This window comes from Podarcis erhardii, assembly GCF_964252035.2.
Source record: "Podarcis erhardii genome assembly, chromosome: 15".
Lineage (NCBI taxonomy): Eukaryota > Metazoa > Chordata > Lepidosauria > Squamata > Lacertidae > Podarcis > Podarcis erhardii.
Genome location: NC_138505.1, coordinates 16,853,364 through 16,879,663, shown reverse-complemented (window position 1 = coordinate 16,879,663; position 26,300 = coordinate 16,853,364). Strand labels below are relative to the sequence as shown.

Below are 26,300 nucleotides of genomic sequence, written 5' to 3'. Positions count from 1 at the left end.
GTGCATCATGAGTTCTGGAGCGGAGTGATTCTGAACTAATGAACCTTTGGTCTTTCACTTTAGGAAGATGAAGAAACTTGTGATTATTCTGCTGTGCGCATTTGTGTTTCCAGAAGGCCAACGGTGCGGTAAGCGTGTGGGTCCCTTGGTGAAATAATAGCCAGTAATAGACGAATGAGCTTCAAAAAATCAGGCCAAGTTCAAATTGTTTCTATTAGTGTGGCAGCCCCCTATACTATTGACATCAGGCAAGTGCCTTCTCTATACAGTGGTACCTCGGGTTAAGTACTTAATTCGTTCCGGAGGTCCGTTCTTAACCTGAAACTGTTCTTAACCTGAAGCACCACTTTAGCTAATGGGGCCTCCTGCTGCTGCTGCGCTGCCGAAGCCCAATTTCTGTTCTTATCCTGAAGCAAAGTTCCTAACCTGAAGCACTATTTCTGGGTTAGTGGAGTGTGTAACCTGAAGCTTATGTAACCCGAGGTACCACTGTATTCCTTTTGGTACCTGCTAAAAACATTTTTGTTTAGAGAAGGCTACCCAGATGTTTAGAAAGTTGATGGGAGTTTTAATCTGTTTTTGGCCTATTGTTATTTTAACTTTTTGAAAGTCTTGAACTGTTAATTTTTCTTATCGATAATTTTACTTGGGGGGGGGTGTAAACCACCCAGGGGTTGTTGTTTTTTTACCACCAAGCAATGTATAAATGCAGTGCTTTTTTTCTAAAAAAACATGTTTAGGAGTACTCTCATTTTGACTCAATAAAATCACCATTTTATAATTCAAATCGGGAAAAATAAATACAGTGAATGGACAAAAGTACAAAGATTCACAAAATGTTTAGGGGTATGCGTACCACCAGAAATATGTATACATTTGATGAAATTTATAATTAAAATGCAATAAAATAAATGGAAATTGAATCCTGACAACCTTATTGCTTATTTTTTTGCTGCCGAAATGCACTTATTGAGAAAATGGTTTTATTCTGAAAATGGAAAGCTTGTTGCATATTGATTTGGCATTACCCTGCCGTGTGTTCTTTTGAATAGTTTCAAAATGTTTTGCTTTTAATTTCTGTGTTTGTGTTGTTGTTGTTTAAAAAAAAACACTTTGGTGTTTGCCACCCTTTGGGAGCAAAAACAGGATAGGCATTTAGTAATTTAATAAAATCATGTGTTCTGATGATCTGGCTCCAACTGGCAGCTGGTAAATCACATTTTTTTGCCCCAGTTTAAGTTTCTGAACAATCTTCAAAGGCAGCCCCATGCTAAATGCATTACAGCAGTCTAGCCTGGAATATCCTAGTGCAGAGAACTGTGTCAGGATCCTTCTTCTCCAGAAAGAAGAACTGTGTAGAATCTGCATAAAAGTGTAGATGTAACCATACTCTCCCTCTCTCTTTCTCCCCCCACCCTTTCTGCTTTGTTTAAAAAGCAAGTGTTCTGGTTCCACTTCGTGTGACCCTTCTTATTTTATTGCCTCTGCACCCCAACTTCTTCTCCAATGAGTTTTAAGGAGGCAAGCATGGTTCTCCCCTCCCTCATTTAATCCCCACAACCACCTTGCGAGGCAGAGAGGCAGTCACGCCCAGCAAGCATTATGTTGGCCAAGTGGAGATTTGAACCCTGGTCTCTCCCAGGTCCTAGCAGTCCAAAGCTCTAACCGTTAAACCACCACTGGCCTCCCTCGCTTGCGGGTTTCCGACCCACTAGTTGAAGACCAGGGCCCTGACGAATCTATTCTGTGCAGAGAGCAATGGCTGTGTCACTTCCTTGAAGCGAGACATCCTCAAGCTGATGGTCAAGTGGGAAGATGCGACCTGTCTCCAGAACCATCAAGGTCTGCCCCCGAATCTCCTTCAGTCTCTGCCCCGAAGCTGCATGGAAATCAAAACAGCACTGGAAGGAGCCACAGGTGGGTGAGTCAGGAAAGGGGCATGTTCGGCCCAGAACTTTCAGGGGGCGTGATGGGCTGAATGCAACGGCCACAAGGTAAGTTCTGCATGTCTCTTGCCCATGTGACCATTATGGCGGGGCCTTGAGCTGGCTGTTGTGGACAGGAATCAAAGTGATTCCAAACTATGCGGGGATGGTTCTTGTCAGTGAAATTCTACTCAGTATTGATCCAGAGTAGATTCCAATGCATAGTAGCAGAGTAAAAACACGTTGCAGGATTTCCCAAAAATAGAGGGACTTCCGGTGCAGCGCGATCTCGTCGCAAGCGGGGATTTTTCCGTGAGGGAAATCCCGGGCTATTTTGGAGGAAAAAGGGGTGCTACAGGGCGCGGTGGCCCCCAAAAATACCACTGGTGGGTGTCCAGAGGGTCAGGATCCCAGCGGACCAGGAGCGGTCAGCCCGGCCGTCAGGTAGCTTCGAAAGGAGTGAAGAGAACGGCGGAGCGGATTCGCGGGTCGAGGGAAGCCATTATCTGCCTCCAGAATAGCGAAGCCCCGAGCTTGCCGAGGAAGCGCTACGCTCTCAAACCAAAGAAATCCGGTACCGAACAAGCTGAAATTTGAAGTTATAAAACAAGGAAGTCCCGGAGCAAAAAGGAGAAGTTGCGGAGCTCAGCTGACAGCCGAAATCAACTCCGACGCAGCACTTCTTGCAGAGCTGGGAAAAGTGAAAGTGAGTTGCCCCAGCGGATACCGTTTTTCCCCCTTGTCTGAACTCTGTTAAAAAGTAACTTATTTCAAAGATACTGTTACAGCAAAGGGGGGAACAGAAGTTTAACTGTTTCTAACTGAAGTTCTGGGTGAATCGGAGGGTGTTAGTGATAAGAGGGACGCTTCTCTACTTGTACTCAGTAACAAAAAGTAGTGAAACGGAAGAGAAGGTTCCGACGCCATTGCAGACATTTTATGCATCACGTACAGACACCTCAGCGGACACCTCAGCAGAATATCTTTGAGCAAGACTGAGCAACATCAGTTGGTTGGTGCAAATCGCCCTGCTTATTTTTTTTTCTTCTTTTTTCTTCTATTTGGGGTTTTTCTTTTTTTACTACTTGTGGAGCTTATTTTTATGAATCTGGGGTGCGGAGACTGACAGCGACGGATACTTTCCGTTGCTTGCCTTTTCTTCTCCTCAGTTGGAGTAACGCTATACAAATATTGACTAAGACCTCTAGTGGATAAAGAGAGGCAGTGCAATTTGTTCTTTATTTTTCACTTATTTGATAGACTTTGATCGTCGATTAGGAGTCATTTAAGCTACCGCTCTTGAATGCATAATAGGACTACCTCACTTCAAAAGGGAAGAGGGCTCTGAAATATCCTTCCTCCAATCCCCTCCAACTGAATTTGATGAACTAGCTACTAAATTGTTATCTTAAATATCATATCTCCCCTCTTCGTGCTCGGCAGGACCTTACTAAAAGAACATCATTATAAAAGGATTAGCCTGAGTGGAGGCAAGAAGACAACACAGTGGACCTTTATATGAACTTCTGGTGGTATATATATAAGTTGTATAAGTTATAAAGACTACTTAAATTTAAATAACTGTTAAATTGTTTATAACTGCGAAATAACTGTGAAAGGATAGAACTGGGCTAATTTGACAAACTTTGTTGGGAGGGGTGTGTGGCTGAGGGTTAGGCAAGAAGTTGTTGGTGTGAGGGAAGAATTACTCGGTCAAAATGTCAAATCCAACAAAGAAAGGGGCTGAGGGGGGGACACCGGTAGAGAGGAAAGGATCTAAACAAGAGATAGACTTTAAGGCAGATATTCTAAGAATGTTTGCGGAAATCAAGCAGAGCGAAAAGAATCTAGAGTCTAAATTAGAACAAGTAGATAATAAAATTGGAAAAATGGATAAAAAAATTGACGAAACAGTAAATGAATTGAAAGGGCAAATGAAAGAAGTGTTTAGAAGGACTCAATCGGTAGAGGAGGGATTAAAGAAGACAAGATTAGAAATGAAAGAAGTTAAACGGGAAGAAGAGAAATTAAAAGTAGAAATGATGGAATTAAACAAAGCGCAGGAAGAGATGAAGGATGTTATAGCGATGAATGAACTTCGGATGAGGGAGGTGAATCTGAGACTCAGAGCTGTGCCGGAGACTCAGGGAGAGAATATTAAAGATAAATTAATAACAGAACTGGCAAAATGGATGGAACTACCTACAGGAGAGATGGCAAAGGCGGTCCAAAGTGCATTTAGAATGAAAGTGAAGACAAATAAAGCAAAAAGATTCACAGGGGACTGCCTGATTACATTCAAGGATAGAGAGATGAGAAATTGGATCTTGCAGAGGAACAGAGAAAAAAGACTGAATATAGACGGGAACTTCATAATCATTTTTAAAGATATACCAATTAGATTGCTTAAACGAAGAGATCCCTACAAATTGCTGGTCCAGACATTAAAGAGAAACAATATCGAGTTCAGGTGGGAGTTTCCAGAAGGAATTTCATTTATGTATAGAAGTAAGAGGCACAGACTGACAAACCCAGAAGAAACTGGGAAATTTTTGAGGAAATATAAAGAATTCAAAGCTGATCCGGAGGAAAGTAAAGGAGCAGAGGGAAGAACACCAGAACAACTAAAACCAAAGGTGGCGGAAGGAGAGAATAGAAAGGAAACGGACGAAGAAGAAGACGAGGAAGAAGAAGAGGCAGACAAATTATAGGCAAATAGTTAGATTTTATTTAAATTAAGATATCATGGCGTTAAAAATTTGGAATTGGAACATAAATGGGATGAACGAAAAAAAGAAAAGGAATAGAATTGAACAGTTTCTAAAAAGGAAAAATTTAGACATCATATGCTTACAAGAGACACACGTAGCAAGAAGACACAAAAAAATATTAATCAATAAAAGACTGGGAAACGAATTTGTATCGTCAGACAAGGAGAAAAAAAGAGGAGTGGTCTTATATATTAGAAAACAAATTGAAGCTAAACAAATTTTTAAGGACGAAGAGGGAAGGATAATTGCGGTTCGAATCAATTGGCATGGAGAAAATCTGATTATTGTCGGGATCTACGCACCGAACGGAAATAAAACAGAATTCTATAAAGTGTTAGAAGAAAAACTATCTGAATACATAGATCAAAAAATCATTTTAATGGGTGACATGAATGGGGTGACCTCATTAGAAATGGATAGATGCAGAGAAGGAATAAGTAAAGAAGGAAAACTACCAAAATCCTTTTTTTCAATGATTGAGAGTTGCAATCTGATAGATATTTGGCGCCTCAAGCATCCATTAGACAAGCAATTTACGTTCTATTCTGAACCGAATAAGTCAATGTCAAGGATTGACCAGATTTGGATCTCGAGTGATCTGACACCAAGAACCCAACGGATAGAAATTCAACCGAAAGTAATCTCTGATCACAATCCAATAGAACTTGAATTAAGAAGCCTCGAAGAAAGAACTTTTAGATGGAGATTGAAAGATTATCTCCTAGATGACCAGAAAATAGTGGAAAAAGCGCAAAAGGAATTATCAGAATATTTTATAGCTAATTGCAACAAAGGTATAAAGGATAAAGTAGTATGGGATGCCAGCAAGGCAGTAATGAGAGGCTTCTTCATTCAGCAAAACTCAATTAAAAACAAAAATAGAGAAAAAGGGAAAAAAGAAATTTTGAAGCAAATTATGGATAATGAACAAAAATTAATTAAGAAACCAAACAATTTGGAGATAAAAGAAAAGATTAAAATTCTACAATCACAGTTTGCCACTATAATAAATAGAGAAGTAGAATGGAATATAAAGAAGTTGAGACAAAGAAATTTCGAATTTGCGAATAAATCAGGAAAATGGCTCGCATGGCAAATAAAAAAAAGGAAAGAACAGAATACAATAAACAAGATCACAATAGAAGGAGAAGAGGTTACCAACCCGAAGGAAATTAGAAAGGGATTCTTGGATTACTATAAAAGATTATATAAAAATACAGAAAGAAACAATTCGAGGAAAATAGAGAGATATTTGAAAGAGAAAAAGGTACAAAAGATCCCGAATGGAAAAAGAGAGCAACTGAATACCCCAATTGACATAGCAGAGATAAAAGAGGTGATTAAAGAGTTAAAAAGGGGGAAAGCTCCAGGGCCGGATGGATTCACTGCCTGTTACTACAAAGAAATGGAATCAATTTTGATAACACCATTGAAGGAAGTGATGAACAATATTCTAAAAGAAGGAGAAATCCCGGAAACATGGAAGGAGGCGTACATCACATTTATTCCAAAACAGGACTCAGACCTAACCCAAGTCAAAAACTATAGGCCGATTTCACTCCTAAATCTAGACTACAAGATATTTGCTGCAATTCTTGCAAAGAGGCTGAAAAAGATTCTGTCAGAAATTATACACAAAGATCAGGCCGGCTTCTTACCAAACAGACAGATGAAAGACAACATAAGATATATAGTTAACATGATGGAATATCTGTCTGATAGGATTGATAAAAGAGCCGCAATGATTTTTGTCGATGCCGAGAAGGCATTCGACAATATAATATGGGACTTTATGTTGAGAAACCTAGAATACATGGAGATAGGCAAAGACTTTCTTAATGGAGTTAGAGCTATCTACACAGATCAGAAAGCCAAACTGATTATAAATAATGTGGTCACAGAAGGAATAAGGATACAAAAGGGAACGAGACAGGGATGCCCTCTCTCGCCGTTACTTTTCATAACGGTATTAGAGGTTCTTCTGAATTCGATCAGACAAAATAAGGTTATAAAGGGAGTGACAATCGGCCAGAATGAGTATAAGACCAAAGCATTCGCAGATGACCTGGTAATAATGATTGAGGAACCAATAAGTATGACAAAAGCAGTTTTGGAGGAAATGGAACAGTTTGGAAATTTGGCAGGCTTCAAACTCAACAAGAAAAAAACAAAAATGATAGTAAAAAATATGGATCAAGACCAAATAGAAGCAATGCAACAACTAACCCAAATAGAGGTGGTCAAAAAGGCATGTTCGGCCCAGAACTTTCAGGGGGCGTGATGGGCTGAATGCAACGGCCACAAGGTAAGTTCTGCATGTCTCTTGCCCATGTGACCATTATGGCGGGGCCTTGAGCTGGCTGTTGTGGACAGGAATCAAAGTGATTCCAAACTATGCGAGGATGGTTCTTGTCAGTGAAATTCTACTCAGTATTGATCCAGAGTAGATTCCAATGCATAGTAGCAGAGTAAAAACACGTTGCAGGATTTCCCAAAAATAGACCAGAGGCAATTAATATTTTATCCATCAGAGTTTTACTGAAGACAAAAGAAATCCAGTTGCAGCAGACTTAACTTAAACTAAAATAAGTCTAAACATTAACACTAAGCATACTATGTGCAGAACACCACACCAGAAGGAAGAGAGGTACAAAGCGAAACCCAGACTCCTTCTGCCCTTACTATTATAGTCAGCACTACCTTGACAGAAGATATAAGAGAACTAGTTTAAACCAGCTGTACTCAGCTTCTCTGAAGGAATCACCCAAACAACATGACCCTTCGACAGTGGTACCTTGGGTTACATACGCTTCAGGTTACAGACTCCGCTAACCCAGAAATATTACCTCGGATTAAGAACTTTGCTTCAGGATGAGAACAAAAATCATGGCACGGCGGCAGCAGGAGGCCCCATTAGCTAAAATACTTAACCCGAGGTACCACTGTACTTGTTTCTTTCACACAAAGAAGCTTCCAGAACCCTCTTGAATTAATTAGAATAGGAAAGATCTCCACACATCAGATCAATACTTAATGCACTAAGAAATGCAAACTAAGAGGTTTGTGCCCCACATATGGTGAAACTGAGACCAGCAAATACAGGCACCCCTCCTCTTTAGCGGCTGAAATTGCGCAAGTCAAATGTGCACAAAATGGGGGGGGGGTTATTGTGTAAGAAATATCCATCTCTAACCACTGCTGCTGCTGCTGCCTATTATATTGTATATCTTATTCGTGACTGAGAGGGCTATTGATGGCTATCAGCCAAATTGGCTGTGCTCCTGTCTCCACAGTTGCCGAGACTACAGGAGAGGAGAGGGCATAGCTGTCAACGTTTCCCATTTTTTAAGGGGAATTCCCTTATTCCGAATAGGATTCCTTGCAAGAAAAGGGAGAAATTGACAGCTATGGGACAGGGCTCTTGCGCTCGGATCCTGCTTGCTGGCTTCCTACAGGCATCTGTTTGGCCGCTGCGAGAACAGGGTGCTGGACTGGATGGGCCTGATCAGGCAGGGCTCTCCTGATATCCTGGTTTCCTCTTGCAGATGGGTTGTATGACTTGGCCACAGAAGATGGCGAGGTTTACCAAACCTTCTGCGACATGACCACGAATGGAGGCGGTTGGACACTGGTGGCCAGTATCCACGAGAACAACATTCATGGGAAATGCACCCAGGGAGACCGCTGGTCTAGCCAGCAGGGCAATGACGCCAAATGGCCTAATGGAGAAGGCAACTGGTCCAACAACGCCACCTTCGGGTCAGCAAAGGGCTGCACAAGCGATGACTACAAGGTCAGCTTTGCTTTCCGTGCTGCACATGGTGGGTTTTCTTGATTAGGAAGCATAGGCAACATAGGTTGTGTTTGAATATAAATCCTAAACCAGGGTTTAGTACCAAACGAGTGTAAGTCTTGGGCTTTTGCACTCTTCCTTGATTTCGTCTTTCCCATGATGCGGCTGGAACCATTTGCTTTCATTTTTCAGCTAACCAGTTTGTCCTTTCGCCCCCCCCCCCAAGGTGGGACAAACTGCGGTTAGTTTAAACTGGGAACGGAGTAGAAATATGGGTCTGCATTCTGAAGTGAATTGACCTCATCAGCTGGGCCTGGACTTACATGTGGATTAGAAGACAACTAACAAAAATGCAGACTCTATGTATTTTGCGTGGCCAGGTGGAGGACCCGCCCCCCCCCGAGAGGAATAATGACTCATGACAATGTGTTATGGGATTAAAATTGGCCACAACTTTATTAAACTTTCAGATGTAGGGAGACCTTGGCTTAGGCATTGGGCGTTTATCCCTCCCCGTCCGGGGATCTAGGGAACATCAGGGTTATCCAAACTGTGTGGGGATTGGGCTGGCTCTGGAGAACGTTTGTTCAAGCAGAGAGGCCGCCCCTCAATTTGCCGCAATGCAGGGGAGAGCACTGACAATGAAATGGTGTATGGCCAGTGACTCCCTTCCACACAACCCCTTTAACAGGGAACCCTGGGATCGCTGCCGTGGGGGTTGGGGGCATTGGGTCACTGCTTCACGCCCCCTGCCCATTTAGGGAAGAGAGACTAAAGGATTCCGCCCAAGGCCTGAAACTGCCAAAGTTGTGACGTTTTTGCTACAGGGAAGGCAAAACCTGCCAATGCAGGGAAATTCCTTCCCGGTCCTTCAACAGCAACCATCAATGACCGCAGCAGCGCCCGCATACCTGTAAAGAAGAGGTTAACCTGCAAACAGAAGGTGTAAACTGAGGGAGGGCAGGGTGGGAGAAGCTCTGGAGCCGACTGAGGACTCCCAGGTAAGTTCCACCCTCTATTGTGTGTGCAGGGTGGTCCTAACCCTACCTGGTCAACTCCCCTGGCAACACCTCCCCAGCTGGGATTGACTAACTGTTTGAGGTTAGGCAGGTATCCAGCTTGGGGAGGCGAAGCCAGGCTGAAATGCCGGGGTCATGTAGGATCAGGTGGCTGATCATACGGAACTCACCTGGCACCTTTTTTGGGACGATACCTAGGGGTGGTACTATGAGGTTAGGAAAGGAAGGCTCTGGGAATGGACCCATCACCTGCAGGTGCTCTTTGGCAATTTTCTTCTCAGCAACGTGTGGCATCTCCCATACAAACTTTTTTTTTGGGGGGGGTAGTGCATGATGGGTTGCCTACCACTGGGATACGAAGCCTTCCCTGAAGCCCTCCTCAATGTATTTTGCTGCCTCCCTGTTGGGGTACTCGTGAAGAAACAGTAGCATGGCTGAAAGAGAGATGGGTGAGGGGGCTAGGGAAAGAAGAGGGCCACCTGAGGGTATTGCTTCTATTTGGCTATAACCCGGAAATGCCTGAGGGTGCTCCGGCTTCTCTTTTTTCCTGGGGCATACCTGTACCTGAGCAGCGAGAGCCTCAAAAAGGCTTCTTCCCTCGAAAACATTTGGTGGTGGGGTGCGATCCGCTGCAGCGTTCACACTCATGAGCAAATCGACATTTCTCTCTATAACAGGCACCATCATTATATTCCCAGCACAATTTTCTGGGGACCTCGGGTTGGGGTTTTGACTGCTTTGTGTTGTCAGGCCTTTTCTCAATATATGGGGCAACCAATTCTGACCACAAATCATTATCCTGTACATCCCACCTGGCTGTGGGGTACACAGTTACCTTCTCTCAAAAGGCCTCGTCATACTCGAGCGCCGCTGCCTCCCCAGCTATAGCCTTGGCTTTTAGTATAATAAGCTGGTATTTGGCAAGGTGCCAACCTCTGTCTGGGTAGGCGGCACTTACTATCCCCATATAGGTGGAAAATGCAGTAAGCCAGTTGTGGAAGTTGCGTTCAACCAACACTTCCTTGTCTTTTTTCTGCTGCTTAGCAGGTTTGGCCTTTAGGCTAATTGATGAGGCAGGGGATAACAAGGAGAATAGGTCCACACACTTACCATTAAGGATGCGTTCCCTTATCTTTTTAAACAGGCGAATGCCTGGGGGCTGGTCGGCCCACTTAAAGTTTGATTTCCTTATGCGGCCTCTGGAGTCAATGCCCTCCTCTCCACATGGTGCAGTAGCGCCATTGGCGCGCCTATGCTTCCTATTGCGGCGACGCCATACCCAATGTGGCAGCCCTGGGGCATGCGGGCCCGTGACCCAATACCCCTTGATGTTTCCTTCCCGCTCACTGTCAGAGGAACTAGACCTACCTGTCGAGCTTGAAGACGTGGAAGACTCTCTTCTGTACTTGTGCCCCCTTTTCCTGGATCTGTGATGCTTCCTTCCATGATGACGCGAGCTGCGAGGCTCAGGGCTCTTGTACCTATCGGAGGAGCTGGAGTGGGGGGACCTACCTCTGTGCCCTGAGGATGCGGTTGATGAGCAGGACCTGTGTTCTAGGGTACAGTGGTCTGGAGAACTGTCACTGCGCCCTCTATTGCGGCGGTGAGGTGACTCAGGGCTTCTTCCACGCGATTCCAGCCTCTCCAGGCGTCGCTTCAGCCGAGCAATGGTCCTGTCCCTCCTGTCCCCATGCTCCGAGCGCAAAGAACTATCACTATCGGATGAGTGGGCTGGGGAAGAACTCACCTGACATTTGCATTTTGCAGCTGACCTCCTGTCTGCATGGCTTGTGGAAGATAGCGGGCTTTCGGACCTTGATAACCCTCTCACTGCAGCTGCCCTCTTCCTGGGCGCGGCTTGCCCAGGTGTGGGATGCTTGTCCCCAGATGGGCGCGCCCTCCTCCGGCCCACTACCTGTACCTGTGCTGACTTACTGGCCACACCCCTTATAGTGCCCTTTCTTATGCAGGGAGGAGAAACTAATTGACGCTTAGGTGGCATGGTGGAAAGCTAACAGGGTAGTATGTAAAGGTAGAAATCTATAGACTGAATGAGGACTGAAGGTGTTAGTGATTCAGAACTAATATACTGAAATGCTGATGCTTGATATTGCGGGAAAGCTAAGGGTGAAAGGGTGAGACAAGAGCTGAGCCACAGCAGGTTTCGCTAGAGTAAGCTGTAAGATAAACCAGGAAAAATAGTTAAGGTTCGCTGCATAATATTGCCCAAAGTCAACGGGTTATATCCTGTAGCTGGTGGATAACCAGGCCCCAGGCCCAACACTGGCTGCAAATCTCAGCAGTGATAACGATCATAGTAATAGTAATAATTAAGGGCATGCATTATTCATTCATTTATTTACTATATTTTAATATTTGTTTTTATTAGCCCCCTAAAAATGGCTGCCGCCACTCTCAAGATGGCCGCCGCTAGGCGGCCACCCCTAACATGGCCGCTGCCATGTGACCGCCCCTAACATGGCCGCTGCCATGTGTGCCGCAGAATCCTGCCGCGGGGGCCGCCGAGTAAACGCGGGGAACGGGCAAGGGCTGCGCTAATGCGGGAATCGGCAAAAGCCCCCCCCCCGGAGAAAGGAGAAGGATGCAGGAAGCGGCGCAGTCCCCGTCCCCCACGAGCACGGGAAGCGGCACAAGACCCCCCCGTCGCCCCCCTGCAATGGCCACGAGCTGGAAGGGGAAGGCCACAGGAAGCAGCCCCTCAAAGATGGCCTAAAGGCGAGCACGGGGGGAAGAGAGTCGAGCGGAGCGCCAGTGAAAGCGGGAATGGCCTCTGAGCCCTCCACCCCTCCAGGGGCGCAGGCACGCCGCCGCAGCCACCCTGCCCCCCGGGGCTGCAAAAGCGCCCTGTTAGAAAGGGGGAGACCAGAAGAGTCTCTCTCCGCAGCCGCCACCCTCCCCATGCCGAAAAAACGGGCACAGGAAAAGGAGGAGGGCCCGAGATCATGCAACCTGCCTGCGGGAAAATAGCGCACACTGTAACTTCAGCAAAGAAGCCAAGGCTCCAACAAGCTGCTGGAGAAGTGAGGCCATGAGTGGAGAATAAGGATGGGGTGGTGGAAGGTATAGGGTCCCTGGTCTTACCTCCGGCAAGGATGCGGTCCAGCGATGTCCGCTATCTAGAAGCTCTGCAGCCGACTGAGGAAGCCCAGGTAAGTTCCACCCTCTATTGTGTGTGCAGGGTGGTCCTAACCCTACCTGGTCAACTCCCCTGGCAACACCTCCCCTGCTGGGATTGGCTAATTGTCCGAGGTTAGGTGGGAACCTCCAGGTATCCAGCTTGGGGAGGCGAAGCCAGGCTGAACTGCCTGGTCTGTAGGATCAGGTGGCTGCGTGCAACCTGCAAAAGGCGCCCCTCCCCCCGTTTGAGGTGGGGAGCTGTCATTATGGGGAAAGTAATACAAAAATGAAGGCAAAAGTTGTCAAGAATGCTGCAAAGCAAGTCCCATGAAGAGTGGGACTGAGAACCAGATAAAGCTATCTGGAGGGCCACATTTGACCCCTGGGCCCAAAGGTTATTACCCCCAGCATACAAGATTTTCCTCTCAGATTTTTTTTGCTTTTCAGAACCCTGGCTACTATGATCTTGAAGCTCGGGATTTGGCAATCTGGCATGTCCCAAACAACACCCCCATGAAGGAATGGATGGATGCCGCCATCTTGAGGTACCACACTGAAAATGGATTCTTAGCTGAAGAAGGAGGCAACCTTCTCAGGCTCTACCAGGTAAGCATGGTTGCCTAGTGACTCAATATTTGGGCATTGATAGCTGTGACTAGTTTGGAGTACCTGGTGCCCTCTCAATGTTTTGGGCTCCCAACGCCTATCAGCTCCGCCCCAAAGCAGCACGGCCATTTTGGATGACTCCCTGCAATTGAATTGACATTTTGTTTTTAATTGGGATATCTAATCACATGTTATATCTGTTTTGGACCAAGTTAAAGGTCAGCATAAGACAAGTGTGATCCTTTTGTTTTTATCTTCTCACATTTATTATTATTAATTTATTGCATTTATATCCCACCTTTTTCTCCAAGGTGTTCATGGTTCTTCCCCATCTAATTTAATCCCCCAAACAACCCTGTGAGGTAGGTAAGGCTGAGAGGCAGCAACTGGTCCAGCATCACTTTTTTAGAGGCCAGCATATATGTTCTCAGACAGGCCTTTCTCAACTCTTTTGGCATTTCTTCTCCTTCCAGAAATACCCAGTGACATTTGGGATTGGCACCTGCCCAGATAACAACGGCCCAGCAGTTCCTGTCATCTATGATACTGGCAATGTGCAGCAGACCTCTTTCTTCTACTCCCCAAATGCTCGGTGTAAGTTTTAGTTCCATGAAGCTAGTGCTCAGTGTCAGCGCAAAAAAACTCTCATGGAGTTTGCTTGGATGGCTTTGGTGGAGAAGCTAAAGCCTACCAAAGTATCCAGCCCAAGACCTGAAACTTGATTCTGAAGTAGGGTTGCAAGGTCAGGAGCATCACAGACCCTGAGATTTCAGGGCCCAATCCCGAGAATTAGGAATAGGCTCTGGTGATGTCATGGGGTGAACTTTAGAGATTCTTTCTCTGTGCTCCCTCCCAACACTGAGTCCTGGAGATGGAGGTTAATTGGGAGAGAGGAGGAGGGAGCAGAGGAGGGCAGATTCCCACTCCACTGAGAGTCTATGCAATAATTTGCATCTGGCTCCTGCCAGGCTGAAGCTTGCAAGCTGCATTCTTTATTATTATTACAGTGGTACCTTGGGTTACATACACTTCAGGTTACATACGCTTCAGGTTACAGACTCCGCTAACCCAGAAATAGTACCTCAGGTTAAGAACTTTGCTTCAGGATGAGAACAGAAATCGTGCGGCGGCAGCAGGAGGCCCCATTCGCTAAAGTGGTGCTTCAGGTTAAGAACGGGCCTCCAGAACGAATTAAGTACTTAACCCGGAGTATCACTGTATTATTATTATTATTATTATTATTATTATTATTATTATTATTATTATTTATTGGCATTCATGCCCACCTGGAGTTTCAATACCCCCTGCCCCACCTGGAGGCAGCCAGACAAACCTGGAGACTTCAGGCCAGCCCAGGAGGTGTGGCAACCCTGTTCTGAATAAAAGAAAGAATGAGTGAACCCACCCACCCTCATTCTGAACTTGAATTTTAGCTGTTCAGCATATAAAATGATGGGACTCTCCCAATTATTTTCACCACTTTGGGGAGATGTTTCTTGATTCATTAGCCAAAATAAGGCAACTGCCTCAGTGGCAGGTGTGGTGGTATCCCCCTGAGCTTCCCTCCTGAGTGCCCTGTTGCTTCCCCTATGTTGGGGACAGACCATTGTGTCTTCTTCACCCTTCACAACTGCCTGAAAGTTAGCTGCCCTAAGGTCCACTGTTGCGAGTGCTAAAGTAAGACGCAGCTCCCATTCCAGAAGGTATCTGTATAGGCTGATACTCTTTCTTTTTTAAAAACTGGAGATGCCAAGCACTGAACCTGGGGCCTTTTGCACCCCAAGCAGCTGCTCTGCACCTTGGTATGCGGCCTCAGCTGAGCCGTGAGTACTGTGTTCAAAATAACAGCTAGCAGCTGCCAAGCTCTTGGGATAGAGGACAGTCTATATGCTGCATACTCCATAATATCCCTCTCTCTCCCCCCCCCCCCGCCTCTGATTTTGTTTTTCCAGCAAAGATTGAACCTGGCTTCATTCAGTTCCGGGTGTTTAATAACGAGAAAGCTGCCATGGCTCTGTGTGCTGGGGTTAAAGTCACAGGATGCGATACAGAATACGTGAGTGGCTTCTTCAATTGCCAGCGTTGCATATCCTGGTCGCAACGCCCAGACCGGCCCAACCATTAGCCCTGCTGAGGCAGCCACCTCAAGCAGCAGGCTGGGGGTGGCTGGGCGGAGGGCAGCAATTCTAATAAGCCAGGCAGCAAAATGTATTAGGCCGGGCCGGCCCCTCAATTTTTTTAGATTGTGCAATCAAAATTCTGGCTTATGCTTCTTTCTTTTCTTCCAGACTTGCGTTGGTGGCGGAGGGTATTTTCCTGAAGGAGCTCCGAGGCAGTGCGGCGACTATACTGCCTTTGATTGGAATGGCTATGGCACACACAGTGGCTTTAGTGTCTCCAAAGAGTTACTGGAATCTGCCATGCTCCTTTTCTATCACTAAGGCGAGGAAGGAGATCAAAGTAAACATGACAATCTGTATGCAATTTGGCATGATTTTATTTTTTCAAGTAACAAGGCATGTAATAGAGAAGTCCCACTACCCCCTGGTTCACATAGTTTGGCTTTCACAACCCTTTATTTTTTGATGGGCACTATCTGAACCCTGTAATAAATAAAAAAGAGTGGAATTATATTTTTTGATGTGACAATAATATTTAAAAATGAGTGAATCTTAACTTGCCTGTTTTCTCCCCTAATTAGCTGTATGATGCATATCAGGTGATCCAAATGATCACCTGTTTTTTCTGTTTTATTTTCTGTATGTTCAAAATTTAATTAAAAGAATTGTTTTTATAAGAAAAATAAGGTGAGGAAGGCTGTTAGGTGAGGAAGGCTGTAGAAACCCATAATGTATTTGAAAGAATATTGATTTTGACCTCATTCACAGAGGTCAAAGTTATTCCCAGTGGGATAATCTGTTACTCCTCCTAAAATTTGGGATGAATGTTTTAACCGCTCTCAAGCAGTTTCAGCATTTGGTTTGATTGGAAGTTAGTTGGATAAGATAAAGAGTCATTTATAAGTCTTATTATTTCATTATAAGTACTATCCATGACTGCTAACCACAATGGCTATGTTCTGCCTCCACTGTCGGAGGCAGTAATGTTTCTGAATACTATACCAGTTCCTGGGAATCACAAGTGGGGAGAGTTGCTATTGTACTCAGGTGCTGCACCCAGGGAGCTTCATGGCTGAGTGGGGATTTGAACCCTGGTCTCTCAGGTCATGGCTCAACATTACGCCACACTGGCTCTCATGGCAGATATGGCTCTGAGATCATGTTTACCCTCAAAACCACAGATCCAAGAGTGCCCAGCCATGTTTCCTCTGCTCACAGCTCCATGGCAGTTACAAACACCAACTATTATATGAAGCATCGAATCAGCAAATTAGCATTTAGGTTGTGACAAAACATGACTAAGTACTTGAAAGACAAATAAGCCCTTCTCCCCCACGCTGAGTAGGAGGAAGATGTTCTGTAATGCAAAAAGAAAACAGATGGGAAATACGAAGGAGATGGGTAGGAATCAGTGCCTGTGCCCTATCAATGCATTAAGAGGGGGAGAGTTTGGCTGCTGTGCTCAGCCACTGTCCTTACATGTAAGCAATTAAGCCACAGTGGTTGATTCCAGACATGAAAGACCTTGGATATTACACTCTGCCCTGTGAAAGCCTGTGCCCTTGTTTAACACTGGTTGTGATTTGATTATTCATTGGGGAGGGAAAGGCACTCAGCACATGCTCAAGAGCACTCTTTACATTTGTATTATTAACACCCTTTTTCATTCATGAATCTTGAACTAGTTCACAATGTACACAAAAAGGCATAACAGTTTAAAGCATTCGGACAGCCATGTAATTTCAATGGCAACAGCAGGCAGAACAACACCCACCCCGTTCATATCAACAGGAAATGCCTGGGTAAAGAGAAAGGTCCTTAAGGGAACTTCCAGTCATTCAATATTCTGTGGAAGGAATTAAAGTGCATACCAAAACTTTATATTTGTGCATATAAGGTAGATGAATGCACTCTGCCGCCCAGCACAACAAATCCTTTAAAAGAAAGAAAAGGGACTTTTTGCTGTTTGGAAGTGATGGCAATATGCATGGGGAAAGTATAGGGTGAACAAATGATTAATGGGAAGGTGTGTAAACACCCTGCAAGCAAACCAGTGACCTCTAGAGGGCAGGATCCATCAATAAAAGCAATATTTCTCAGGCTTTTGCCAAATTTTTGTGGGATATCCAGCCTCACATAACCAACATGCTTTATTTAAAGTATGAAGCGGTTAAGACCATAGAATATGATGTCCTGCCAGGCTTACCTAGCTCACTGCTCCTCACTTACCAAACTCTTTGTTTTCTCACACTTCCACCATGTGAACCCTACCAGTTATGGAGCCATCTTCCTTTTAACCAAAATACAAGCAGAATACCAACAATTTTGAGGTATTGCACAACAAACCATCTTCATGAAGATATTTTTTGTTGTTATTTTGCAATAAGTGATGGAAATATGCATTGGGAAGTGTGGGATAAAGTTTGCTTTAATAATAATAATAATAATAATAATTTATTTATACCCCGCCCTCCCCAGCCAAGGCCGGGCTCAGAGCGGCTTACAAGCAATAATAAAAACAAGTTAAATGATTACAACTTAAAATCAAAATTAAAAAATACAACATTAAAATATTGAAACATTAAAATATTAAAATGTAGCCTCATCGCAGAAGGAGAAGGAAAAGAAAAAAGAAAGAGAGGGAGGGAATCAAATTGGCTCCAAGCCAAAGACCAGGCGGAACAACTCTGTCTTACAGGCCCTGTGGAAAGAAATCAGATCCTGCAGGGTCCTGGTCTCGTGGGGCAGAGCGTTCCACCAGACCGGAGCCAGAGTTGAAAAGGCCCTGGCTCTGGTTGAAGCCAATCTAACTTTCTTAGGGCCCGGGACCACAAGGGTGTTGCTATTTATGGACCTTGAGGCTCTCCATGAGGCATACCAGGAGAGGCGGTCCCGTAGGTACGAGGGTCCTAGGCCGTGAAGGGCTTTAAAGGTCAAAAGCAGCACCTTAAATCTGATCCTGTACTCCACCGGGAGCCAGTGCAGCTTGAAAAGCACTGGGTGAATATGCTCCCATGGCAGAGACCCCGTGAGGAGTCTCGCTGCACCCGCTGGAGTTTCTGGGACACCTTCAAGGGCAGCCCCGCATAGAGCGAATTACAGTAGTCAAGCCTGGAGATGACCGTCGCATGGATCACTGTGGCCAGGTCGGGGCGGGAAAGGTAAGGGACCAACTGCTTGATGCAGCGAAGGTGGAAAAATGTCGCCTTGGCTGTTGCTGTAACTTGCGCCTGCATGGAAAGGGAGGCGTCAAGGATTACACCCAAACTCTTAACGGAAGGCAATGGCACTAATTGGGTCCCTGCAAGAGAAGGGAGTTGGTCCCTCATCCCCATGCCATCCCGACCCAGCCATAGGACCTCTGTCTTCGAAGGATTTAGTTTCAATCGGCTCCCACGAAACCATCCAGCCACAGCTTCCAAGCATCTGGTCAGTGTGTTCAGCACCGAGTCGGTGTGGCCATCCATCAGCACATAGAGCTGAGTGTCATCAGCATATTGGTGACAGCCCAGCCCAAAGCTCTGGATAATCTGGGCAAGGGGGGGCATAAAGATGTTAAAAAGCATTGGGGAGAGGATTGCGCCCTGCGGCACTCCACACACCAAGGAGTGGCGCGACGACATTTCCCTCCCTAGTGCCACCCTCTGTCCCCAACCAGAGATAAAAGAGCACAGCCAGTTAAGGGCTACGCCCTGTATCCCCACGTCTGCGATGCGGTGGTCCAGAAGATCATGATCAATCATGTCAAAGGCTGCTGACAAATCTAAAAGGATCACCAGTCCTGACCCGCCTCGATCCAGCTGTCTACGGAGATCATCTGTTAGGGCAACCAGAGCCGTCTCGGTCCCAAAACCAGGACGGAAACCGGACTGAAATGGATCTAAAGCCGATGTTTCCTCCAGAAACCTACCAAGCTGTTCAGCAACCGCTCTCTCAATTACCTTACCCAGATATGGAAGATTTGAAACTGGGCGGTAATTGCATAGGTCTAAGGGATCTAATGAAGTTTTCTTTAAGAGTGGACATACCACTGCTTCCTTCAGTTCCCCTGGGAATGTCCCCGTGTCAAGGGACAAATTGATAATTTCAACCAGGGGGGTCCGCGCAACATCTGGACACTCCCTAATCAGCCAAGACGGGCACAGATCAAGGAGGCAGGTGGTGGGCCTACTAACTTGGAGGAATCTATCCACATCAGCAGGGAGTATTCGATCGAAATGGTCCAACACTGGACCTGAAGTCAGTCGAAGGACCTCCAGTTCAGTCACTGTATCTAAATTGGCAGGGAGGTCACGGCGGAGCAACAGGACTTTCTCTGCAAAAAAGCTCGCGAATGCCTCACAGCAACATTGCTACAACCTCTTTGCAAACAAATGAGAATGAATGCTCAAAAGAACAGGTCTTCTGAGGCCTCTATCTCACAGAAGTCTATCTGGAGTATTGTAATTTTGGGACATAAAAACATATTAGGCTGCATATGATAAATTTACCACCTTTTGTTTGGGATACAGAGTTGAAAGTTTAAATCGTAGAATTATTTCCAGGGGGGAAAGAAGATGCACATCAAGTACATTCTTCACTCCTAAGATCTGGGATAAAAGAAAGAAAAATCACCAGACAAATCAACCAAATGGATATCTGAGGGTTTGCTTGTTTCCTTGTGAAAACAATTGAATAGCAACTGGTAGGCTACCCATGAGGTTATTTGCATTTTTCTGTGAATCTCAAGTTTGAATTTTTTTTTTTTTAAAGCCTAAGTTTCTAGTGTTTGTAATAGCAAAGAAAGTCTTGAAATGCAGGCAGAAATGGATGGTAAGCAATACAAGTTAATGCCAAATTTATGGAATTTAGCTGCTGGAGCTTCTACTCAAGAAGACCTTGGGGTTCAACATTTACTTCTGTCATGAACTCATTACGTAGCCCTAGGCAAACTGCAATCTCCACTACAGCCCTTCCTCCCTTCTGCAACATGGAGATAATAAAGAGTGACCTAACTTAAAGGGTTGTTGTAAAGATTTCAAGATAATTACGTGCCTGTGTACATGTTCCCATTGACTCTGCATGCAGTGCACTCCCACCACAGGTCTGGGAAGCAGTGTACACACCAGCTGCAATCCATATATATCTGTATCTATCATGCCCTTTCTTATGAAATATTGCATTTTGAGGAAGTTTCCTCATACCATATTTGATCCGAATCGAGAAAAAGAAACATTTAGATGCGTTTTGAATTTATTTTTCATATGCCCAGCCTGTGAAGAACTCATACTCTGAACACTGCACATAATGCTAAACGTAATTATGCTAAACGTAATTACTGGCTGCATCACTGAAGGTGTAATCCTGTACTTGAGACCTACCAGAAGAGAGGCAGTAGGATTTGGTGGAGTCCTGCTATTTCAGCAGAGTGCAAGCATGCCTCCACTCCAGCTGCCCAGTCCACTGGGGAGGGGGCGCAACACTTGCCCTGCCCTGGGTACCGGCAAACCATGCTACACCACTGCAGGAGAGTACATAACATTGGGCTAGAGGGGTCAGAAATGACACATGGTTCTTCTGAAAGATAGCTGGTTTGATTCTGATAGAAAGGAGCTTGACAGAATTACCCTCCTGCCTCTCCAAATGCCTATGATAGTTCTGGATGCGATGCTGCATTTATTTATTTAACAAAAATTACATGCTGCTTGATCGCAATAAAAATATAACAGAATTACTGATAAAAACGGTAAAAAGCAGATATTTTAAAACATTCAAAATATAATTAAAATCAAGAATAGGCTAAAAAGTCATGTGTTTAATCTCAGATTTTGTGTGTCTGGATAGGTTTGCCTGAACAAAAATGTCTTTAGCAAGCATCAAAAAGAGTACAATGGAAGCCTGATGTTAATGGGCAGGGAACTATAAAGTGTAGGTGCTTCCATACTAAAAGACTGATTTCTTACAAGTGCAGAACAAGTATTATGTGGCACCTCTAACAGTGCTAGCTCTGCAGGCTGAAGCAGTCATTTGGGCATGTACGGCGATCCTGGAAGTAAACTGGTCCCAAATTGTTCAGGTCTTTACATACTCATAGTAACACCTTGACTTTGGCCTTGAGAAGCAAATGAGCAACCAGTGCAGATCTCTGAGCAGAGGTGTTATATGTTGACAGAGTCTCACTCCTATTAGCAATCATGCTGCAGCATTCTGGACTAACCGCAGGTGAAAGGGAAGCTCCACACAGAGTGTGTTGCAGTAATCTAATCCTGAAGTCACCATGGCATTCCTTATGTTTGCTATTAATTTGTACTGAATTGTTTCAAAGATTTTGAGCAATAGTATTTTGTTATCTTCCTCCAGCATGCTACTGGAAAAGAGGGATACAAATACATATCATGAACTCCCAAAACTGGCTCCAGGGGAATGGGAATGCTGGATGAGACCAGCAGAGGGCTCACCACCCTAACAGTACTACCATTTAACAGTGCTACCTAACAGAGAATATCCAAGATGCGATGTGCCCTTAGCGAATTTTCAGTTTGCATTTCCCCACCTCTTCCAGGCTAGAGACGCCAACTATGGCTGTCATGCCCAAAGCAACCCCAAACCGCTGGAGTAACGTATCTTACCATCTAAGTTCCCTGGCATTCTGTAATAAATTCCACAGTTATCCAGCCAGTGCCATAGGCAAAGATCCTGTTGTCTTCAGATAGGTGAGAGTGTGTGAAGAAAAGTTAGTAAGAAGGAAGGGTGGAGTGGGAAATAAGTCTCTGAACATCTTTTATACTGTATTAGGAACTGGACCAAAACGTTCCATCTTGCATATAAATCTAATTACTTGTGTAGACAACTTTAAGGAAGATGTTGAATAGGCATTGCATATTATGAATGTCCACAATCTAACAAGGAGAAACCCCTGCTTTCAGTTCTTTATTCAGGTCAGTTTGGCACATTCCAGTATTTTCATCCAAACCATTGCAGGGGGTGAAAGCTACATTTCCCTGCCTGCTGCAATCTCAATAATTACCTGCCTTCTCCCCTGCAGCTGCTATTTGGATTCTGAAAAAGCATGCAGAGTACATGGAAAGATGTATATAATATTATGTCCAGTTTGACCTTTTTGTTTGCAAATCCATTAAAAATGAACTTTCCCTCATTGCACCCAGTCCTGAAATAGAAAAACCATATTCTCAGTCCTTTGAATTGCCTACCCCTCCTATCCACAATGAGTGGAAGATTTTTGAGAACAATTTGACTTCAAGCAGAGCAGATCCCTTTAGCAGGCTTTAGTAGGAGCAGTTTATTGTGTGAAGGAAACCTTATATGGCTATATATTTATATTTTGTGTAAACAAACCAGAAGGGTATTTGTTAACAGAGAAAAAGAACAAGGAAAAAAAGTTGCCAGAAGAATGCACTTCAGCAGCTGGGATCTCTCTCTCTCTGGCATTCCAGATTGGGTGGAAGGGGGGAAATAACAGAAAGTACCAGAAGCTCTAGAAACGAGTGAATATTCACCTTCTGCATTGTGACAAATATAAAATTTGCCTTTCCAGCCCTGTACATCTGTCAAGTACGAACGGCAAATAACAGCTGTCTTCCTACAGCCACATGTAATTTTTTCATAACTGCATTTAATAATAACTGGATTACTGCAATGTACTCTGTGGGGTTGCCCTTGAGGTTGGTGTGGAACCTGCAGCTGGTGCAAAATGTGGCAGCTCGATGATTAATTGAGGCAGAATATCGCCAACATGTTACCCTGCAGTTGAAGGCTAAGTTCAAGGTGTTGGTTTTGGCGAATAAAGCCCTATGCAGCTTGGGACCAGGATACTTTAGAGATCATCTCATCCCTTAAATACCCAGTTGATCACTGCACTCCTCTGCAAATATTGTCTTATCAGGAGGTCTGGATTCCATACAATGTAGAAAGTGGGGCTTTAGTGTTGTGGCACCCACCCTGTGGAATTTCCTCTCCCTGGATAATAGACAAGTGCTATCTTCTGTTGTCTGTTTGGTACCTACTGAAAATTTTCCACTTTCAACAAGAAAGTTGAGAAATGTCCCCGTCTGCAGCGGTATTCAAATTGCTCTTACTTTTTTCTCACTTGTTGTTTGCTGCCTTGGAGTCATTTGGAAGGAACGGTAGGCTTTAAATCCAAGACATCAATAAATATAAATAAATAAAAGACCAGTCAGTTGAAACCCAAGCCTGTATTATCAATTTCTTCCTATTTGTTATGGAATAAAAATGAAGTTCCTTTTCCAATCTGACCTGAAATCCTGTTTTGGGTATGGTTGCTCACATTTCAGTCAATGATTCTGCTGCATAAGGAGGCACTGAGTTTGTTTCTAAGCAAGACAATGGAAACACAGAAGTGAGAACTGCAGAGCTGGCAATGCAATAGAAGTGCATAACCACAGAGTTGGAAAGTCCCCAAGAGATCATCCAGTCCAACTCCCTATAAATCCAACAATTCCTAACCACTTGGATGTTTGCTTTTAAATTATATCTCAAGGGAACCCTTACCACAGTGACTTGCCTGCTAGTTGTTGTGGGACAGCTTTGCTCTGCAGAAGATGGAAGCATATAAGTCAATTCAAATGGAACTGAGGGCTTCTAGGGCCTGGGGCGGGAGTCTTGTTTAGAATTAAGTTATAAACGCAAACACAAAAGCAACTGGTCCCTGGCAGGCCCCTACCACACAGCTAGCTGAGCCCTCCGAGGCCTGGAGCAAGTGTACCCAGCTGCCCCCACCCTGCACAAGCCTAGGGGCCTCACCATTGTGAACTGAGAGTGCAGCTGAATTTAGCACATGCTCAACAGTCCTGTGTGATGATGCCTTGCAACAGAAGTATGGTAGTGGGATGACCAAGCAGCGTATTTCAGGGAAGCTTGTCAGCCATGATCAATCTTCACATTCAGTAGCCCCTGATATGTTTCTAAGGAACCCAGGACTTTCCCACAATATAGTTTAAAGAAAACAGTGTCCTAGATCAGGCTTCAGCAACCCGATGCCATCCTGACATTTTGGACTACATGCTGGCTGAGGCTGATGGAAGTTATAGTCCAAAACATCTGGAGGGCCCCAGTTGGGTGATGGCAGATCTAGAATAATTAACACAGAATTCGAAGATGTGATCTTGGGTGTGTGTGGCTCAAAACACGCAAACCCTATTGTTATTTCCTTCAGCGTACCTTCAGGAACACTGTGCTATGCTTATGGCCGAATTGAGGTCAGGGAGCCAAAGGTTAAAAGCAGTCTGGCAGAGAAGAGAGTACTTGAGAAGGATACTATTTCTGGAACGTGCCTTGGATTGCAAGCACCACTGGCCGTAAGCCCGTAGCAGGGCAAAAACTTCTCTGACATTTGCAGAATGCATTTGACGCCCGAGAGAAAACTAACAAAGCAGCAATTGAGATGCAGACTAACCCAGCTGAGACCAGCTAAGGTTGACTCTTCTGCGTATGCACCAAAGGTTTTAAGCACACTCTCCCCACCCCACCCCCCGAATCCTGGGAACTGTAGTTTATACCTCAGAGCTGCAATTCATAGCAATCTTAACAAACAACAGTTCCCATTTGGGGGGGGGGTGCTTTAAATGTATGGTGTGCACACAGTTGGAAAAATAAGACAAAGCATCATATTTCATTTCAAAGCATCATGTTTAGGGAAGCTTTTAATGTTTGATGTATCATAATAATTTAATATTCTTTTGGAAGCCACCCAGAGTGGCTGGGGAGGCCCAGCCATATGGGTGGGGTATAAATAATAAATTATTATTATTATTATATTATTCGTGGACAAGGTTGGAAGTATTTTCAATGTAAAGGATGTCATTGAGCAGCATTTCTCTTAGGAAAAGGGCTATTCCCAAAGTAAAGCAGTTGTAATGGAGTGTGAATGTAGTGAATTAAAGTACGTGTGTGCCACACAAATTGGTATTTCTGTTTATTTGCAAACACTGAGTTTATACATAAATGTATGCTTCAAAGGAAATCAGAACTTCCAAGCATGACTAAATGCTACATTTTAGGAATTAAAGATTAATTGGATCTGCTACACTTTTGTGTAATAAACACGTTTTACTAGCCTGTAACTTTTTTAAGAACTTCAGCTTTTTTTGATGCCTGGGGCATTCAATTTGCCGTTTAAATCTGATTTTAACTGGTCGTGTTCCTTTTAACCTTTGTTAGCATTTGATTATATTCTTTCTATTTCTCTTTCATATTCCGAGAAATGTTTCTGGATTTCCAAGACCATCTTGAGAGGACAGTCAGATCCAATTTGGGCTTCTCCTTTTTAGAACTGTCCCTTCAATTTTTCCTTTGCCAGTTTAACCTCTTATTATTGCGGGGGGGGGGGCTGGATTAGTGACATGCTGCTTGAGCCACAAGCTTCGTAAACTAAAACTCTAAGGAAACACTTTTTGGCAGAATGTTCAATTGTCACCCTCATGCTCTTTCAAGAATTTAAAAATATTTGTTCACAAGCATCTTTTAATATCTTTTAGCACTGGTTGTGCTTTGTAAAAGAAAAAGGTTTAAAAAACGAAACATGTAAATATTGAAAGGAAACATAAATATTTTCTCCTCAAGCTAATTAAAAAGTTTATGAAGCGATTAGTTCCTTCCTCCCTTTATCCAAAGTAATGGGGCATATTGAGGTCTGAGGGGTGCAGGTTTGGAGTTCCCCTTGCACAACTTGGCAGAGAAGGTAATAAATATATATAGAGAGATGTGCAATATATCCCTGAATAACCTAAGCAAAATTTCCCTCACACACCCCGCTTAAACGAAACTTCTCACAGCTACTACAACTCCGCTAAATCCCGCCCTCCGTGCCTCGTTGGCTAGCGGCGCTTTTTCCCTCCACCATTCTCGCCTCTCGATTGGCTACCCTCCTGCCACTCCGCTCTCCCATTTCCCCACCCCACCCCACCCCTCCC

General features: G+C 44.4%; 1 protein-coding gene and 1 long non-coding RNA gene across 2 annotated transcripts; one reads left to right on the top strand and one right to left on the bottom strand.

Moving 5' to 3' along the window:
• LOC309330696 (intelectin-like protein) lies at positions 1–15,928 on the top strand. Its single transcript, XM_081842511.1, has 7 exons — positions 1–128; positions 1,753–1,917; positions 8,242–8,489; positions 13,094–13,252; positions 13,726–13,846; positions 15,205–15,308; positions 15,541–15,928. Exons 1-7 carry the CDS (start codon positions 68–70, stop codon positions 15,691–15,693), a joined length of 1,011 nt encoding a protein of 336 aa, XP_081698637.1. The 5' UTR covers positions 1–67; the 3' UTR covers positions 15,694–15,928.
• A 6,045-nt stretch (positions 15,929–21,973) lies between these two features.
• On the bottom strand, positions 21,974–24,974 carry LOC309330717. Its single transcript, XR_014151538.1, has 3 exons — positions 23,881–24,974; positions 23,626–23,702; positions 21,974–23,500 (listed from the first exon to the last, which is right to left on the bottom strand). It is a non-coding gene; the product is annotated as an uncharacterized lncRNA (long non-coding RNA).
• Positions 24,975–26,300: the final 1,326 nt, after the last annotated feature.

Coding starts and splice junctions, on each gene's coding strand:
- LOC309330696 (XM_081842511.1), top strand. CDS start 68: ATGAAGAAACTTGTGATTATTCTGCTGTGCGCATTTGTGTTTCCAGAA. Junction 13,847..15,204: donor CTACTCCCCAAATGCTCGGT/GTAAGTTTTAGT, acceptor TTGTTTTTCCAG/CAAAGATTGAACCTGGCTTC. Junction 15,309..15,540: donor CAGGATGCGATACAGAATAC/GTGAGTGGCTTC, acceptor CTTTTCTTCCAG/ACTTGCGTTGGTGGCGGAGG.